The 18130-nt window shown below is 44.0% G+C and overlaps 1 protein-coding gene across 3 annotated transcripts in view; it reads right to left on the reverse strand.

Annotated features, from left to right (window-relative positions):
* The window catches only part of LOC114140289 (IQ motif and SEC7 domain-containing protein 2-like), a 121714-nt gene that overhangs the window by 20521 nt on the left and 83063 nt on the right, over positions 1-18130 (reverse strand). For all 3 annotated transcript variants that reach the window (XM_028010063.1, XM_028010064.1, XM_028010065.1), the window contains 12 exons: positions 10467-10635; positions 9434-9601; positions 9176-9349; positions 8998-9093; positions 6467-7044; positions 4757-5629; positions 4047-4205; positions 3411-3533; positions 3167-3333; positions 1944-2083; positions 1748-1873; positions 1402-1501 (listed from right to left, as the gene is read on the reverse strand). In XM_028010063.1, coding sequence (XP_027865864.1) covers positions 1402-1501; positions 1748-1873; positions 1944-2083; positions 3167-3333; positions 3411-3533; positions 4047-4205; positions 4757-5629; positions 6467-7044; positions 8998-9093; positions 9176-9349; positions 9434-9601; positions 10467-10635 — 2873 coding nt within the window. The remainder of the gene's footprint in view (positions 1-1401; positions 1502-1747; positions 1874-1943; positions 2084-3166; positions 3334-3410; positions 3534-4046; positions 4206-4756; positions 5630-6466; positions 7045-8997; positions 9094-9175; positions 9350-9433; positions 9602-10466; positions 10636-18130) is intronic.

The raw sequence follows: 18130 nt of genomic DNA on the forward strand, positions 1-18130 counted from the left end.
AGCTAATCGAAAGTTTAATAGTTAAAACGGGAGAATGAAACGAAGGTGAACTGTAACCCCATGAACGCCACAGACAGAAAAAAATCCACCATAAAGGGGCGGAGCCAAAACACAACAAGGGGCGTGGTCAGCGGTGAGGCGATGGGCGGGGCTTACGAGAGGGTGTGGTCAGGACGGGCAGCAGCACTGTTACCAACTCAACAACTTTGTTGCCATATTTAATGACTTTCCAGACCCTCTGGTGACTTTATCATAAAACCAAACATGGCAACAAATGGAATGACTTTTTTCAAAAAAACAAATCTAACAAAACTGAAAACAAAATAACAGATAAGCCTGTTTAGGCACTGTTTGACCGAAGGATGGCTGTAATAAAAATGATGCAGAACTAAACAAACTATATAAAAATGTTAACATTTTATTCTCTGTTGGAAAATCATTTTGATCGAAGTTGTTCTCTGTGGTTTTGCAGATAAACATGAATCAAACAGGTGATTTATGGCAACTTAAATCATCCCTGCATGGCTGAAAACAACACCTAACGCTTCTTCTGACTGCATCTCTAAATGTGTCCTGAAAAATGACTCATGTTTATGAAACGCTGCGATCTTGTCCTGCTGAGAATCCTCTAAATCTTTAGAGGAGTTTAATGGAGTCTTAAATCTGGAGCCTTATATTAAAAGCTAAACTCGTTTATCACCAGAACTGCCTCCAGTTTTTATCCACATTTCAACCAAATCATTTTAAAACAGATTTAATATTTTCTCAGATGTCCAGTGCCTTAAAAACATATTCAGACCCTGTGCACTTTAACACGTTTCATCATCACAAAAGTATTTATCTTCCAACAAAAGTGGGAAGGAAAAGTTTGGCATGTTTTTGTACTTCCCCCCTTTACTCTGGCAACCTTAAATAAAATCCAGCCCAGAGGAAGCTGTAGGAAGGTTGGTTCACCTCCCAGCAGGACAACCATCCTGAACATGCAAGTGTTTAAATGTCCTAGTCAAAGTTCAGGCTTAGACTTACTGCTGTATTTTCATAATTGTTGATGTTTTATTTCCCAAATTTCAACCTTTAACATTTTTAACACAAACACAGAGCAGCTAGTTTTTATGGGAAATTTTTATCTTAGTTTGAGCCTAAATGCCCGATGAAGCGGCTACACCTCAAATTTCCATCTATAATCTTCCTAAATCAGGAAGATAACAGATGAAGTTTGATTTCAGATCCGATTTTTGCTGGAATATTGTTGTCATTGTGGTGAATATGTGATGCTATTTACAGAGTTTTATGAGCTCAGATTGTTTCCTCAGTCTGATCAGCCTGGTGACTGAGGCGTAAAAATAGAGCTGTGAGCGAGGAAGAGGAAGAGGAGGAAGGTGGGAACGGAGCGGTACGTACAGGTGTTCTGGAAGGTGTGGACCTGCATGTCGAGCAGAGGAAACGACTGCCTGAAGCTGTACATCACCGACGTCTTCTTCTTCTGGTAGATCTTCGTTACCTGAGGAGGAGGAAGAGGAGGAAGAGGAAGAGATAAGAAAGAAAGAAAGAAAAAAGCAATGAGATGGAGAGAATAAATAGAGGAGGAATTGCTTTCATTTTTCTCTTCTTCATTTCTGAGGAAAAATGTTTGAGAAAATCCTTCCAGAAGGAATAAAAACTATTCACACTCCCAGGGAAACGCCAAACATTTTTTCCTCGGTGTAACCACAAAATCCTTCCCCTCTCTCTGGTTCCCGCTGCTTACCATGAGCAGGTCGTTGAACAGGAAGACTTCTCTCTGATGGACACCACTCCTCTGGGCCCGGTTTGGATCGGGAACCTCGAACAGCTGGCAGCAGCACACCAACCTGCGGTGCGGCAGCGACAGAACCTGCAGCACACACAGGAAGCGCTCAGCCCGGCTCAGAGCGCGGCTTCCTGTCCGCCTGGGAAGTCCTTACCGGTTTCTTGCCGATCACCATGCGCTCCACCGCCTGGACCTGCGACACGTGGTCGTCGTTGGTCCTCAGCTCCCACTTCTGGATGCGGCCGTAGATGGCCACCAGCAGGTCTCTGGGGATGTCCTGCCCGTTATCCACGCCTGCAGGACCAAATACAGACATCAGGACATTTAGAGGTTTTATCTTCACTAATATTCATTCATTCATTTCAGGCTGAAAACATCTGAGAAAGATTATTTTAGTGAAACTCATCCTGCATCGCATCTTTCCTGCTACTTCATTTGGAGCATGATGGAGATTTTAAGGAGTTAAATTTTACCCATGAATAGTTCCAACACATATTAATGTCTAAAGTTTCCTGTCAGATTTCTACCAATAAAGGCCAATAGAGACAAAAAAAGTCTAGATATTTCTAGATAAACTGAAACTTAAAGGGCCAGTATCATGTAAAATCAACTTTTTTAACCTTTCCATCATGTTTCAATGTTTTTCCCCTCATCAAAAACAAACCTGGACTGTTGCTTTGATTCTTTCATGCATGTCTGAGAAAGCCTCTAATCTCCATGGCAACTGTGCAAAACACCTGAATGGACGTAGCTCCGCCTTTGAGGCGCAGCTCCTCCCTCACTCGGCTCCTTCAGACTAGCCAGCAGCAATTAGCAAACTCTCAGAGCGACGCTGGTAAAAACGCTAAAGGGTTAAGAGAGGAGCCATGTTGGGATGACTTTCAGAAAGCAGGAGTTTTTAAAGAGACAGAGGCCCAATTTCAAGGCATTAAATCAGGAGATCAATTTTTTTTTCAGTCATATTTGAAATTTATAGAATTTTTATAACAAATGAAGATAACATTTGTAAATCCAGGTTTTAGATCAAAATTTAAATGAAGAACACAAACGTGTACAGTGGCCTGGATGGATGGATGGATGGATGGATGGATGGATGGATGGATGGATGGATGGATGGATGCCTCCTAGTCCAAATAAAGGGCCGTTGTCTCTGGACCGCCCCTTCCATCAGCACCCAGCTGTTCTGATGGATCTCTTCCTTTAAATGTTGCAGCTGCTAGGCTGGTGAGTTCTTCCATATGAAGATGATCTGATCAACTGGGCCGGAGCAGAGAGAAGCTTCTCCGCTCTCTGGTTCTGGTTCTGACTCTGATGGAGGATGCCGACAGCCTGCAGCTCTCCTGCTCCTCCCGTCCCGCTGCCGTGTTCCCCACTCACCCCTCAGGTTCTTGATGAAGTCCTCCAGCTTCATCTTCCTCTCTGGCTTCACGTTGGGGCTGTACATGTCCGTGTTGAGGAGGATGATGGCAAAGGCCAGGATGAAGATGGTGTCTGGGTTCTGGAACTGCCGGATCAGCACCGGGTTGCAGACGCAGTATCTCTGACTGCAGAGGGAAACAAAGAGCTGGAACAAACTGAAGATCTGAAACGTTTGCGCTGAGGGACTGGACCCCACAGATACCTGAAGGCCTCCACCAGCCGCTCCACCCGCTGAGCTTCGCCCTGAACCTTGATCTGGGCCTGGAACTTCCTCAGCGCTTCGTCCAGATCCATCCCAGAGAAGTCCATCTCATCCAGGACGCAGCTGCACAGAGGAACACAGGAACTCTAACTAAACCTCAAAAAACACTTTGAGTCTGCAAAATAAATGAACACCCAGCGCTGGGCACCGATTACTAAGCAGTTAGCTAAGCTAATTCTGCTAACATGCGTTCCACTAACCCTAAAGCTATAATCATAAACATTTTTGTTAACAGCTAAATTATCACTAAAGTACTTATTCTAAACATTAGTTCAGCCAGCGCTTTAAAATCAATCATAAACATTAGTTTGTCAATTCAGAACAAGTGTTGTCAAGGCAAAAAATTATTTTAATTCAGTCAGACATACATCCCAACTGATCCCAGTCATCAAACACAAAGTGAGCTCAGTTAAGTATTCAAATTAATTTCAAATGTTTCCTCATAAACTCAGCAGATTGCATCGGGTCACTCACATGCAGCAATGTTCCACTAAAGCCAAAGCGCTAATCACAAACATTTTCTAATCCTAAAGTGTTATGCCATTCAAAAACGCAGAAATCGAATGTTGCACTGACTCCAGGACGTCTTTGTTGAACTGCTGCCGGCTGCCCAGGAACTCTCCGATCATCTGCCTGCTCAGTCCTTTCCGCTCCAGGATGAACCTGGCGATGCCCACCGGAGTGTCCGACACGAAGCCCTTCTCGATCAGGTACTGGATCCCCTTCTCCGGCTTCCTGTGGACCAGCAGAAACAGGACTTTCATGTTTCTTCGTATGCAGCTGACGTAGTATTGCATATCTGATTGTTATTGGTGTTGGAGGACATGATGCCATGGGAACCAAACAGTTGCTCTGCATTATGACCAAAAGAAAACTTTATGCAGAGAAAAATGGTTGATATATATTATCTGTAAGTAACATACTGATGCTAACACCAACCTATTTGTGCTAATAGACAGCAGACAAAGTAAACAGTCCAGTGAGTGACCACCTAGCAGGCTAGCTGTTAGCCTATGCAAGGCTAATGCTAGCATGTCCATGCTAATGCAGATTGAGGAGGCAATCCATGGGTCACCAGCCTAGACATGCTAGTCATCAGCCGTCTCTTATTTTCCAGAACCAGCCGATCGGTTGACCAGTGCCAGCCAATCATCTGTCAGATCAGTAGCCGATCGGATCAGATCGATATGAATTTAGCCTCCTGCAACAAGTAAGTAGCCACCATAGCCTTACTTTTGGCACTATTGCTGGGCCGTATAAATCAAATGTTCTGATCTTGGACCCACTTGTTGAAGAGGTTGAGGCCGATGCGGTACTGCCGCCGCTGCACCACGTCGTTGTTGAAGGCGGGGGAGTCCCAGCTGTGGCGGCTCTCCCTCTGGTAGGTCTGCTTCCCCAGGGAGGCTCCGCCGATCGGCTCCCGCAGGCTGTCCCTGGACGACGAGCCGGAGCTGCAGTTGTTGACGGTGGTGTCGTCGTTGGAGTTGGTGGTGGTGGAGTTGACGCTCTCGTTGTCTCCGTCTGAGCAGAGGAGGTGGTGGTGGTGGTGGAGGAGTGGGTGGTGGGCGAGGTGCTGCTGCCCCTCCAGGGTCTGCAGCACTGAGGAAGACGACATCGGCGAGGGCGTGAGAGGCGGTGGCAGCGGGGACAAAGGTGTGAGAGGTGGAACCGGGGAGGGCAACGGAGACACAGGGGGTTCTGGGTACGAGTGTGGGAGGTGGTGGTGCTGGTGGTGCAGATGGTGGTAGTGGTGCTGGGCGAAGTGGTGCGGATGCTGCATGTAGGGGCCGCCGGCGTGGGCGTGGTGCATGTGCATGACGTGCTGGCTGTACTGCGGGTGGTGGTGGAGGATGGTGGGAAGGTGGGGGATGGCAGAGGGGTGGGGAGGGTGGGGGTGTTGGAGCGGGTGGGGTGGCAGCGTCCGGGCCGACGGCATCGGCAGGGGGACGTTAGCGGGGCTGCGCGTCTGTCCTTGCGCCATGGCGACCGAGCGGCCGTTTGGCTTGTGTTTGATGGTTCCTTGTGGAGATTCGGCTTCGCTGCTTCCTGCTCCAAGCTCGTCCTCTCCACTTTCACCTTCTCCTCCTCTCTCTCCTCCTCGCTCCCCTCCGGAGGACTCCTGCTCGTACACCAAACGTCCGATAGACCCACGCTCCGACCTAACGACACACAAATCACACAATTTGTGTACAAACAACTATAACTCAGATCTCATAGATCCTGTCCAAACCTGCCAATAAAGGGATGAAGAGCTACTCAGAGCAGGAAGCTTTATGGATCCACTTCCTCCATCAAGGCATGGTCCTGAGTGTCTACCTGACATAAATCAATCATTAACAGGCTTCTGCTGCAGTTGTAGCAGGTAATGCAGTCATTTGAATGAGACGTTACAGGTGTATGCTGCTGCAGGCACAGCTAAGGTGGAGTCCTCAGTGACCCTGGATTTCAAGTATCCTAAACATTTATATGAACAGAAGAGCTGTTGGTTCAAGAGGCAGAACATCTCCAGGTTGACTCAGCTGATCTACAACAGACTAGCTTAGCAGCCAACAGTTAGCACAAGTTCCTATTTAAAGGGCCGGTTCAGCTTGTTGAGTTGTTTCTGCTCTGCATGCAGTAAACCAGCCCAGTGACTTCAGCTGCATGTTGGATCTGGTCTTCCCATCAGCTGACCTAACATTACCTGAGCTAAACATAAACAGGACTGTAGCTAAAGCTAATCCTTACACCAACATGTATTTAGTGGAAGCTCACACTAAAGCACTATAACAACAATTTATCTAGCGGGAGCTAATGCTAACTCGCTACAACTGGGTGTAAAGGGTGATTAGTTCTCACCAGGTTCATTTGGATGTTTTTTCTCTTAATGAATTAAATCTTCATCTGAATGTTTCTGGTTATTTTTTGTTGACTAAAATTATTTTTAAAACATTTATAATCTGTGAGGTTAATGTTTTTTTACAGCTTTATATCTAGTGAAGTGTCTGAATGCTGACCTGTCGCTCATGTCCACTGAACTGTCGCTGGGCGGTTCGATGGTGAGGACAGGAAGGTGTCCTCCTTCTCCTCCTCCTGCTCCTCCTCCTCCTGCTCCTCTTCCTCGGTACTCTCCTCGGCACTCAGTGCAGGGGGTGCTGCTCCTCCGGCTGGCGCTGCTGCCTCCATCCGTCTCCCTGCTGTCTTCCCTCCCTCCTGCGCCCCCGACCCAGTAGTCCGTGTCGGAGCTGGAGGCGGGACGGGACAGCGGCGAGGACGGGAGGCAGCCTTCGTCCATGTAGAGCGTGACGTCACTGAAGGAGGTGGCGGTGCTGTCCTCGTGCATGGCCACGCCCCCCCGGCCTCCCTCCGGCCGGCCGGGCGCGCGCCGCGACGCCGTGTTCGTGTTGCGCCATCCGCACTGCCTGTACTCTACCTCCTCCTCCTCTTCCTCGTCTTCCTCCTCCTCCTCTTCCTCGTCCTCGTCTCCCTCCTCCTCGTCCTCCTCCTCCTCTCCTTCTCCGCCGACATCTTGGGAGTCTTCGCGGCCGGACTGGCAGGTGAGCGAGTCGTCCATGGAGTCAGCCAGAGACTTCACCTGCGAAGGACGAAGAAAAACGTTTAGATTTATCTGATCGGATAAATTTATTAAAGGTGACCTTGAACAGGTTAGGATGGGACTATGGGCTGAATAAAACATGTTCATTACAGTTTTTGTACAAAATTATCCATAAAGAGATTTCAGAATGAGCTGTTTTCGAGCTCATCTGGATTATCTGGATCTTTAGATAAGCTGCTGCTGGCCACGCCCCCAAATCAATATGGCTGCAAACAGATGCAAAATTATACTATCACACCTGTTTGAAAGGTGGAGCCTCCTGCACAACCAACAAGAATACAGCAAGTGGTTTCTGGGTGATAAGTCAGCAACAAAACACCTGTCTTTTCTAGCAGCCATTGTACAGCAGAGACAGCGGTAGGCTCGGGTTGCTAGGTAACGGCGCAGTAAATGTGACTTAAGAATTGGGAGGTTTTTGAAACAGCTCACTTATTGCCAATAACCATCTGTGTGTTTTTTAAGGGCTTAGGTTGTTTTTAGAAACAGTTGAGATCAGAATGAAAGTACAAAGACATGCAAAATGTGAAATTAGCATAAAAGGTCCCCTTTAAATTAAAGAATAAACACCAGCTGAACATGTTTCTAGCAGCTTGTTTCAACAAAGCTGCAGATTAGTTAGAGCTGGTTTGACAAATACTCTAAAAATAACCATATGGTGGATTTTCCCCAGGCTGATGTTGTGTTTCTGTGGATAAAATGACAATCTGACAGATTTGGAGGGAAAACGTTGACAAGTCAAGATTTGACTCCTTACAAACAAGAATTAATGCCCAAATCAAGGTGTGTTGAAAATACTCAACTTCTCTGTTATTTTTGACCAGCATCTGTAATTTTAATCTACGTCCCTCCTGATAATCCTGTAGATTCGATTCAATTTGGGACCAAAACAGTAACAGCCGCTCCACCTCCAGCTGCTGTGGTTCTGAGTCAAACCAACCTGTTCCCCTCCTGGCCTGTGGGGGCGCTGCAACAAGAACCACTGAAGGAAACGACACAAAAACCTCTGAAGACACTAAAAGCAACTTCGTTCTTCACCAGATGGAAACAAGATGGATGCGTCAGATTTTTCTCTTTAGTCTTTGGCTGAAGACCAGGAGCCATTTCTGCTGCTAGCACTAGGCTAACATGTTAGCTTTGGTTGTATTTACCCAGAATGCCCTGCGCTGTAGTACTTTTGGAGCGGTCTCCAATTCACTTGGCGTTCACATATGCATTCAAACCGAACCAGAGTTCACTTTAACCGAACCCAGACTGAGGTTTGAAGGACCACAGGTCAGAGGTCAATTAGCGTTCACACCACACCAACAGGACTGTTGTTTTTAGAGTTAGATTAAAGCGGACTAAACAGGGTTTGGTGTGACTGCAGCCTTAATCCCATATTAAACAGGTTTCCAGGATTTCCTTCTTAAATCTCCTGATTATTGCTGAAATTGGAAACATCCTGCCGAGGAGTGAAAAACTAGTCAATGCATTTCTTCCTTCAAGACTGCATTAGTTCTTTACTATCAGGAAGTCCACAAAATGCAGTTAATTCAATTACTAGCTCAATTAGTAATCACCCTAAGCAATTATCAATAATTTATAAACAACAGCATAGAGGTCCATATTTGTTGGCCACTCTTCAAAATGCCATTTCTGTAAGGCTGAAGTGCTTTGACCTTCAAAGTTCAGGAAAATGGCTCCAATAGAACAGCTGCTGGTCCAAACCGGTCCAAACAAAAAACTCTGGACGAAAACCAAAATTTATCTCAACCCCACATGCAGCTGGATTGTCTAGCAGCCTCACAAACGCTCCATAAAAACATATTCAAAAGGTTTTCTGCACATTAGTGGAAACTGAATCTGAAGGTCCTTCTTTTTGCAAGTGGCACCTTGTTGTAAATGTTAAATATTTGGTTGACAGGTGGAAGTAGAAAACAAGAATGCGGTTGCCTGTTTGGAGAAAGAGTCGTCTACGTCTCCAGCGTCCTCTGAACCCTGCTGGCCCGGCGACCCCTGACCCTGTGGCTGCCGCTCATCAAACGAATACTGCGCTCAGAGGAAACAGTCGTCACCAACCAGATCAGATCCAGATCAACTCTTGGCTGGTCCAGTCTGAACGCGCTCCTACCTGCAGCCTCATGTTGGACAGGATGATGCGGCGGGTCATCCTGCTCTCTGATGCTGAGCTGCGGAGCCTCTCAAACTTCTTGTTCATGCGGTACCGCCTGAACGCCGCCTGGATCGTCCTCGCCGCCCGCCGGGACACAAACTGGCCCCCGTACTTCCTCTCCAACATCTCCACCTACCAGATGGACCAGTCAGAAAAGATGGAGCAAAGCGTTCTCCGTTCTCAGGGAATCACAGGCGCCCGATGGCGGAGCGGTACCTTCTTGTCCTGGAGGTCTGTAGAGAGCTCATAGCTGTCAGATAGCGCCTTGCAGCGTTTGCTCTCCTCCTCCTCTTGCTTGCGGAGCGCCAGGCTGGCCGGCTGATGTCTGCTGCGCTGAGCCCAGGCGAGGCTTGCAGGGCTGGGGGGAGAAATGGGGGAGCTGCCCTGGAGACAGACAGAGAGAAGAGCTGCAGAAACTGCTGCCTGTCTGCACTAACCACCAGTTTTATATGGATCATCTTATCCTTTTTTACTTTGCAATATGCCGTCCTCACAGTGTTTTGTAAGTTGTTGATTTTCTCTTTAATATTCTCTCATTACTAAGGCCTGGCTTCAGGTCCAGACAGTAATTTATAAGCATCTAATCAAGTGAGGAAGGTAGAAAGTGAAGATGAATCAAGGACCTAATCTAATCATAAACATTAGTTTCACTAATGCTAACGTTCGACACCAACACTGGATATTAATGCTAAAGTGATAAGTTCAATATGACATCATTTACATGTTCTAGAATCTCCTTAGATATTGTAATAATGTTTATATTTTGATCTCTACTGTCTGTGTTTTATTTTTAGTTTGAAATTAAGTTATTGGGGAAAAATTAGTTTAGCAAATTAGCAGTAATTTGTTCACTACCGATGCTTTCTTAAATTGTCTTTAGGTAATTTACTAACATGTGACAGAAAGATGTAAGACTGGGGAGAAGATGCCTAGAGACACTTCAACCTCTAGGAAGGATAACAATCAGTGTGGAGTGTAAAAAAACTAACAGTACATATCACTGTGAACTCACCATACCCACTTAAAACATGGTGGTGGCAGCATCATGCTGTGGGAAGTAGGTCAGAACTGATGGGAAGATGGCGCTAAATACAACCTGGAGTTGGACTATCGCACCAAACTCCAGTGAAAAACACTCAGTTTGTATTTTAGCTGGTGACAAAACGTGGATGGGGTATGAATATTTTTGAACCCGAAGTTAACGAGGTTCTTTATTTAACGCAAGAACCTGAACTTTGTGGGTCGGTACCTGTGTCTGCGAGTGAGAGGCTCCCAGGGGGCCGGTGCCGGAGGCGGGGCCGTAGGGGTCGCAGGGGCTGGAGAGGGGGCTGTTGCTATAGCGATGGAAGGGAGGAGGATGCCCAAACGACGAGTCTGAGAAGGTGAGGACCTCCGGACACTGAGGGTCGCCCTCCACGCTGAGCGAGAGACAGAAACAGAGACAGAGCTGCTGTTAGGTCAACACATGGGTCAGCTGGGACTAACTGGAACCAGTCTGGACCAGTACTCATGAAACCAAATCACCAAGCAGGAATAAACCTCTCCAAACGGACCGAACTGTTCACCAGTCTACCAAGTTCATCCAGACCGGGTCAGAACAGACGGTCACCAACCAAGAAACATTTTCCCAACAAAATAAAATTACGTCGCCGTACGAAGAAAATTAAATTAAGTTTGTTTCTATTTTCAGATTTTATAACAAAGTGACCAAAAACTCTGACAAAAAACATGGAGCGACGTTTGGAAAGTTACAAACTCAAAAATGATCTAATAATTTGGTTTATTCAAGAGAAAGAAAGGTTCATTTTTCAAAGTTATATTTTCAACATAATCATCTATAAATGTTATATATATATAATGTTTAGTTAGCAGCATCTTTAAACTAAATAATTAAAAATCAAGTTAAATGTTTGGTTAGCAATTTAAATATAGAGCTTTGGTTTTAAATAGCTTGCTAACTAAATATTTAGTTTTGGATTTGTGACATTTATTAACGGATAAACAATTTGGTAAAAATATATGAACCACCATTGTTTATTTCTTTTATCAGGCTAAATGACCAGAATTATTCCTGTTAATCGTTTGGCTACTTTGAACTGCCTCACCGTGACAGGAGAGAAAATGCAGTGAGTTCAGCTAAATGAAACCTTTCCACAAATATGGAGAAGAAAGAAAAGTTACTGAGCGACTTTTATTTAATGGTTTTAAATAACAGTTTGACATTTAAAACCATTAAATTACTTTTAAACCCTTTTTCTGTTCTACATATCAGGTGCAGAAAACACATGGAAGGACATAAAAAAACTTTTCTATCATCATAAATAAACACATTTATAATATTACATTTGGTTTTATTGGAGCAGCATGGCTCCTTGCAGAGGAAAACCTGGATTAGAAGTGGATCATCAATCAAATAAAATATGCAAATGGGTTAATCTAAAGTAAACCAGAACTAAATTACGGTAAGCCACATAAGTTCTGATCCGTCAGCATCGCTTATTGGATCAGAACCTTCAGAAGTCCTCCAGAACCAGGCGCTCTGTTCAAGCCTAAAGATCTCTGCTGGCAGAAACAGGCGGACTGATAGAAGATCAATCAGTTTATTGATGAGTCACTGAGAAGCTGAAGGAGGAGGAGGAGGAGGAGGAGGAGGAGGAGGAATCTGCGTGGCGGCCATCTTTACTCTGCTTGTTTCATCGTCAAAGAGGCTCTTCTGTGTTAATCTAAGACATCCGTGAAGCTGGCAGGGAGGCCGACGTGGGCACTGCCAGCACACACACACACACACACACACACACACACACACACACACACACACACACACACACACACACACACACACAGCTGAGTCATAGCAGCCGCAGCAGTGTGTGTGTGGGTGTGCTGTGTACGTCACTGTGGGTGTTCAGTGTGCTGCGTTTGGGACGGGCTCAGCAGGAGCGTGTTGGAGAGCAGCGTGTTTGTGTAGCCGTCTCTGAATGGACCCGGTTCTGGAGGTTCTGGACCATCAGCACCGTCTGAGTTACAGATCTGGACACAAACCCTTCAGCTTTACCTGCCACAGGTCATAAGCTCCGTTCGGTTTCAGCTGCTGCTGATTCTGTTTAAGGAGTTTAAGTCATTTGGTCGACACTGAAAATACAGCAGAAAAACACGGAGCAGATATTTTAAAACACAAAGTGTAGCTAAAAAATCTGAATAGTGTGGAAAAGTGAAATATTGGAGAAAGTTCCACTAACCTGATAATAGCAGATCTAATTTTTAGCTTAGCGCTAACTTTAAAAAGGATTAGCTTCCCCTAAATACATTTTAAAGCCACGTTGGAAACATTTATCGCAGTTAACTTTTCCTAAATCGGTTCTTCCAGATAAACACTGAACCGCTATTTAACTTTCAGTTGACTAAAGTTCAACATATGTTTGAAATTTTGGTTATGGAGTGGACGAAGTAGTGTTTATATTTATGCTCTTGTTTTGAAGTTGAAGACTGTTTACACCTTCATGTTCTCTCTTCTTTCCCCACAATAACTTTATTTAAAACGTGAAACAAACAGTAACAAAACAAAACAGACTGCAGAGAATAAGATCTAAACATAAATTCAGCATCTAATCACTTCCTAGAGCTCAAACCGTACAGGAAGGTGTGTAATGACACATCTGGTCCTGTTGAGGGCGATATAATACACTGATGTTAGCGCTTTAGCATTAGCATCCACTAAATACCATCAAAATCAAATCAAATTTTATTTGTATAGCACATTTCAGCAGCAAGGCATTTTAAAGTGCTTTACATCATATCAAACACAGAAACACAATGCAACATAGAATCAATAATCAAAACACAGCATTAAGTCAAGTTCCATCAATAAATTTGTAATTGATTACATTTCAAATACAATCCTAACCAGGTGGGTTTTTAGTCGAGATTTAAAAGAAGTCAGTGTTTCAGCTGTTTTACAGTTTTCTGGAAGTTTGTTCCAAATTTGTGGTGCATAGATGCTGAAAGCTGCTTCTCCTCATCTGGTTCTGGTTCTGGGGATGCAGAGCAGAACCAGAACCAGAACCTGAGAGGTCTGGAAGGTTGATACAATAAAAGCAGATCTTTAATGTATTGTGGTGCTAAGCCGTTCAGTGATTTATAAACTAACAACAGTATTTTAAAGTCTATTCTTTGAGCTACAGGGAGCCAGTGGAGGGACTTTAAAACTGCTGTTATGTGCTCTATCTTCCTGGTTCTAGTCAGAACGCCAGCAGCAGCATCTGGATCAGCTGCAGCTGTTTGATTGATTTGTTGGACAGACCTGTGAAGACGCTGTTGCAATAATCAATACGACTGAAGATGAACGCATGGATGAGTTTCTCTAGATCTGGCTGAGACATTAGTCCTTTAATCCTGGAAATGTTCTTCAGGTGATAGAAGGCTGACTTTGTAACTGTCTTTATGTGGCTCTGGAGGTTCAGGTCAGAGTCCATCACTACTCCCAGGTTTCGGGCCTGATCGCTGGTTTTCAGTTGTAATAACTGAAGTTGTGCATTAACTCTAGATTTATAACTCTAGATCTATAACTCTAGATCTATAATTCTAGATTGTTCTTCTTTAGGTCCAAAAATGATAACTTCAGTTTTGTTTCTGTTCAGCTGGAGAAAGTTTTGGCACATCCACACATTTATCTGTTCTAAGCATTTATCTGTTCAGTGATTGGATGGTTCATATCCATATCCAGCGTTAGTGAAACTAATGTTTACAATTAGTCCAGCCAATCAGAGATGATCTGGGTCACCATGTGATCTGCTGGTTCTGGTCCAGTGGGTTTTCTGAAGTTCATATTCTGTGCAGCGACTGCCAGGACATTTTAGAGACCTTCACGCTTCCTTCTGCTGCTGAGCTTCATGGAGATGATTTCATTCTGCTGCAGCAGAATCTGATCTGACCACTTTAACGTTCAGCCACATGACAAACTCAAACCTTATTGGAGTTTACAGGATTTTATGATAATCCAACACAAAACAGTGATTCATTGTGAAGTAGAAGGAAAAAAAACATGATTCAAAGTTTACAGCAAGTTTTGAGACAAATGAGCTGCTAGAGCTGAACGATGACTGAAACACATAATATAATCATATCATATCATATATTGATAATTATTGATTTGTTTTTTGTTTTAAACATCCGCTACCAGCTAACTCACATTAGCAAGCTAATTACATATTAGCTTGCTGTGAGAGATTGAGCAACTAAAGCTTTTTCCTTTGCCTACATATCCCAGAATGCTGTGCGGTTCTGGATCAGAGTTCAGTGAATATTCTATCAATATAGAATTATCTATTACAAATGATCACATATCTATTGCAATATATATTGCTATTGATATGTTGTCCAGCTCTATCAGCTGCTTCACTCTGACATCCAGAAATAAAATAGTTCCTGACCCGCCAGCATCAGGAAGACCGAGGAACAGCAACATGAACCCACAGCCTTGGTGATGCAAGAGATCACCGAAGCAACGGCGACCATAAATCCCAGGACAACTTGGAGCAGAAAGTGAGAGAAAGGCACTCTGGGTAATTACACATTACCGAAGCTGTCCTGCTCCGTCTCATATCTATTTAAAACATCCGTTCTTCTCCTGCAGGCAGCTGAAGCTCAGCCAGCAGCAGGGTTGAGCCGAGGTGAGGTGCGTTTGATTTATGCGCCCGCCGCAGCCTCCTCTGGCTGGCCGCTGTGTGCAGAGGTCACTCGGTAAACTTCAGGTGACCTCCAGGCTGGAAATCCATCACATCTGTGCCAGACTGCAGCTTTAAAACTTCAGTCCCTGAAAGATTTAGAGCTCAGAGACATGGCTGCTTTAATCTGCATCCTGGATGTGTGTTGAACTCCAACAGCTCTGCAGTTTAATGTGTTTTTTATGAACAACTTCAGCCAGCATTCAGTCTTTTCTCATGTTCTTCTGGATTCATTCAAACAGAATGAAATGTATTTATTTACGCCATGAATAAATATGTTGCTCTTTTTTTTTTATTAATTTGCTGCTCTGGCGTCTCCAAGGTGGAATAACATCAGCAGGGATGGAAGCACGTTTCCGGTCCGCCCATAACGTCGCAGAGTTTTCTCTGGTCCCTCTGGGTTTTAAATTCTGCTTCTAAACGATCTGATTGGACGCTGGAAAAGACTATTGTGTTCAGGTTGTGCTAAAAGGAGTTAGCCTGAGCTATCAGCCAGCTGCAGGGTTGAGCCGAGGTGAGGTTTACCGATACGCGTTCTGCAGGGCGTCCTCTGTGGGAGGGTCAAGGTCAAAGCTGAGCAGCGTTCTGCTGAGATGCTACAAGTTTAGCATCTCAATGCTAAACATGTAGCAGCTAATGCTAATATCAACATTCACTGTCCACATTTCTAAAGAAGCTCCATGAATGAGGAGGATTTCCTGAAACTCTGGAACAAAACAACAGAAACAGATTTGGAATCGAAAATGTTGCTTATTTTGTCAGTATATAGTTTTTGATTGATTACTTACAGACGCTGCAATTAAATCAAATAAAAGTTCAAGTTTATATACATGTCTAGATAGATATAATTACTTGTTTTTAAATAAAATAGAAAAATAATAACATAAAATACTTTGATGTTATTAACATAGTGTAATCTGAATGTTGAACTGACTAGTTAAATTTAAAAAAAGTATAAAATGTTTATGTGCAGTAGAAAACAACAGACAATTTACAAAATAAAATTGGGCTAATATGATCTACGGTTGGAGCAGAGCAGGAAGGATCTGCGGTGACGCTGCTTTGTGCCCTCGGGACGCAGCAGTTTTTCTGATCGCTGCATTCAAGGACAACAAATCAAAACACACTCCTCTAAAAATAAAAGCTTTGAAAAGCATTCATTCAGAAAACCTGAACTATTGATGAGGACGACTTGACAGACGGCAGGAACCCGGGAAAATAACATGAACATAACGGATTGGATCAGGGATCTAAAATGATTCAGATTCAGTGAACCTGAAAAGCAGAAGCCTGGTTTCTGATCCTGAATCAGGAGCAACAGTCGACTGAAAACAGAAAACGGGTAAAGAGGCCGGGTTCTGCTCCGGCCCGGCAGACTCACGGCTCGCCTGCTGTTCCTGTTCAGCGCCTCCGCCTCGCTGCCCGGCCGGCCTTTCAGCCCGATACGCGTTCTGCAGGGCGTCCTCTGTGGGAGGGTCAAGGTCAAAGCTGAGCAGCTTTCTGCTGAATTTGTTCGGCAGCAGCGCGGCGCGGCGGCATTACACCGTCACTGAGCCGGGCCGGAGCAGAACCCGGCTCGGCCCTGATTTAACACATCAGCTGGAGAACGCAGAACCTGAGGAAACACTGAATGATCCGATTTAGTCTGGAATCCGGATGCAGGAAAAAAAAACACGTTTAACGTGATTTAAACCTGCACTGGATTTTAAATAAAGGTGCAAAATGATGTTTTCAAAGTTTCAATGAGAATTTACAGAAATGAAGATGAATCTGTATGAAGAGAAAAAGAGTCGTCCTACGATAATAATGTCATAATGTTGTCAGAATAAAGTCATAATAATCTGAGAAAAGTTTGAAATGATTTGAGAAAAGTCATAATATGAGAATAAAGCCAGAATATTATCTAGGAAAGGTGCAAAAATACTAGAATAAAGGAATAAACTCATTTATAATATTCCACATTTCAGAAGAATGTCCTTTAATAATCAGAGAAACTCTGGAAAGATAGAAAAATATTTTGCTCCCATCTGAGGGCTGAAGAACAGATTAGAAACTAGAAATATGTTCTAGAGCTCATATGTCTATTTATTCAATAATTTATCAGAAAAAATGGTTTTTAAATTGAAAATGTTACTTATTTTGGTTTTCAATGAAAATGCAATTAATTGCAGCCTGACTCTGAGTTCTGAAGATACTGATCAATAAACCTGATCAGATCTTCATCATCAGCAGAAAGAACAGACTGATCAAACCTTTCTGTTTGTCTGCTTTACTGTAAAATCGTCTGAGACGCTTCAGATCCTTGAGAAGAAGTGAGAAAGCAGCCAGAGATGATGGGAGGCAGTTCAAGTAATCAGTTTGGCTTGAAAAGGGGATTTAATTCAGCTGCTGAATTAAAATGTCCCTGGTGGGCTTCTGTAGCCTGGAGCCATTAAGCAGCAGACTGCTGGGGTTTCTGAGCTCAACTGAGTGAGAAGCTTTTCTCTCTCATTTACACACACAGGTTTCAACACACACACCTGAGGCTTTGTCCGAGTCACACACACAAGGTCAGAGTGTCAGTCTCCAGTAATTAATAATGATCTGTGATTAACCGTTGAGCTGACAACACCTGCACACACGCTGCGTTCGGGTCGATAAATCTGCAGCGTGTAATCAGCTCCAGAAACGGCGCTGAGCAACCAAACAACCAGACGTCAGCTGGAGCTCTGAGGCTCTGGACAACCTGGTGACCAATCAGTCCAGTTGGGACAGGAGCTGGAAAATATTCCTATATATGAATACTGGACAAAATATATTTATCTTTAGAGACATGAAAACAAGGCGACCTGTCCAGGTGACCCCGCCTCTCGCCCGGAACGTTAGCTGGAGAGGCAGCAGCTCCTCCGGACCCGACCAGGACCAGGGTGTTAGAAAATGGTTGGAAATGAAAAATGAAACTTGCTGGATTTCATCAGTTTTAAATATAACAAAGTTAAAAAGAACCCTGCTTAATTATTTTACAACATAAAGCGTCATAATAATTACACATTTATGAATTAATATGCTGTGTTACTTATGTTAAGTATGTTTAACTGTTTTTGTAATAAATGTTTGTTATGATGTGGACTGCATGACAAGTAGCCGTTGTTATGGTAACGGCTAAAGGGAATCCAGATAAATTAACTACAAAAGTGTCCATAAGTGTGAA

This window comes from Xiphophorus couchianus, chromosome 24 (assembly GCF_001444195.1).
Source record: "Xiphophorus couchianus chromosome 24, X_couchianus-1.0, whole genome shotgun sequence".
Taxonomy (NCBI): domain Eukaryota; kingdom Metazoa; phylum Chordata; class Actinopteri; order Cyprinodontiformes; family Poeciliidae; genus Xiphophorus; species Xiphophorus couchianus.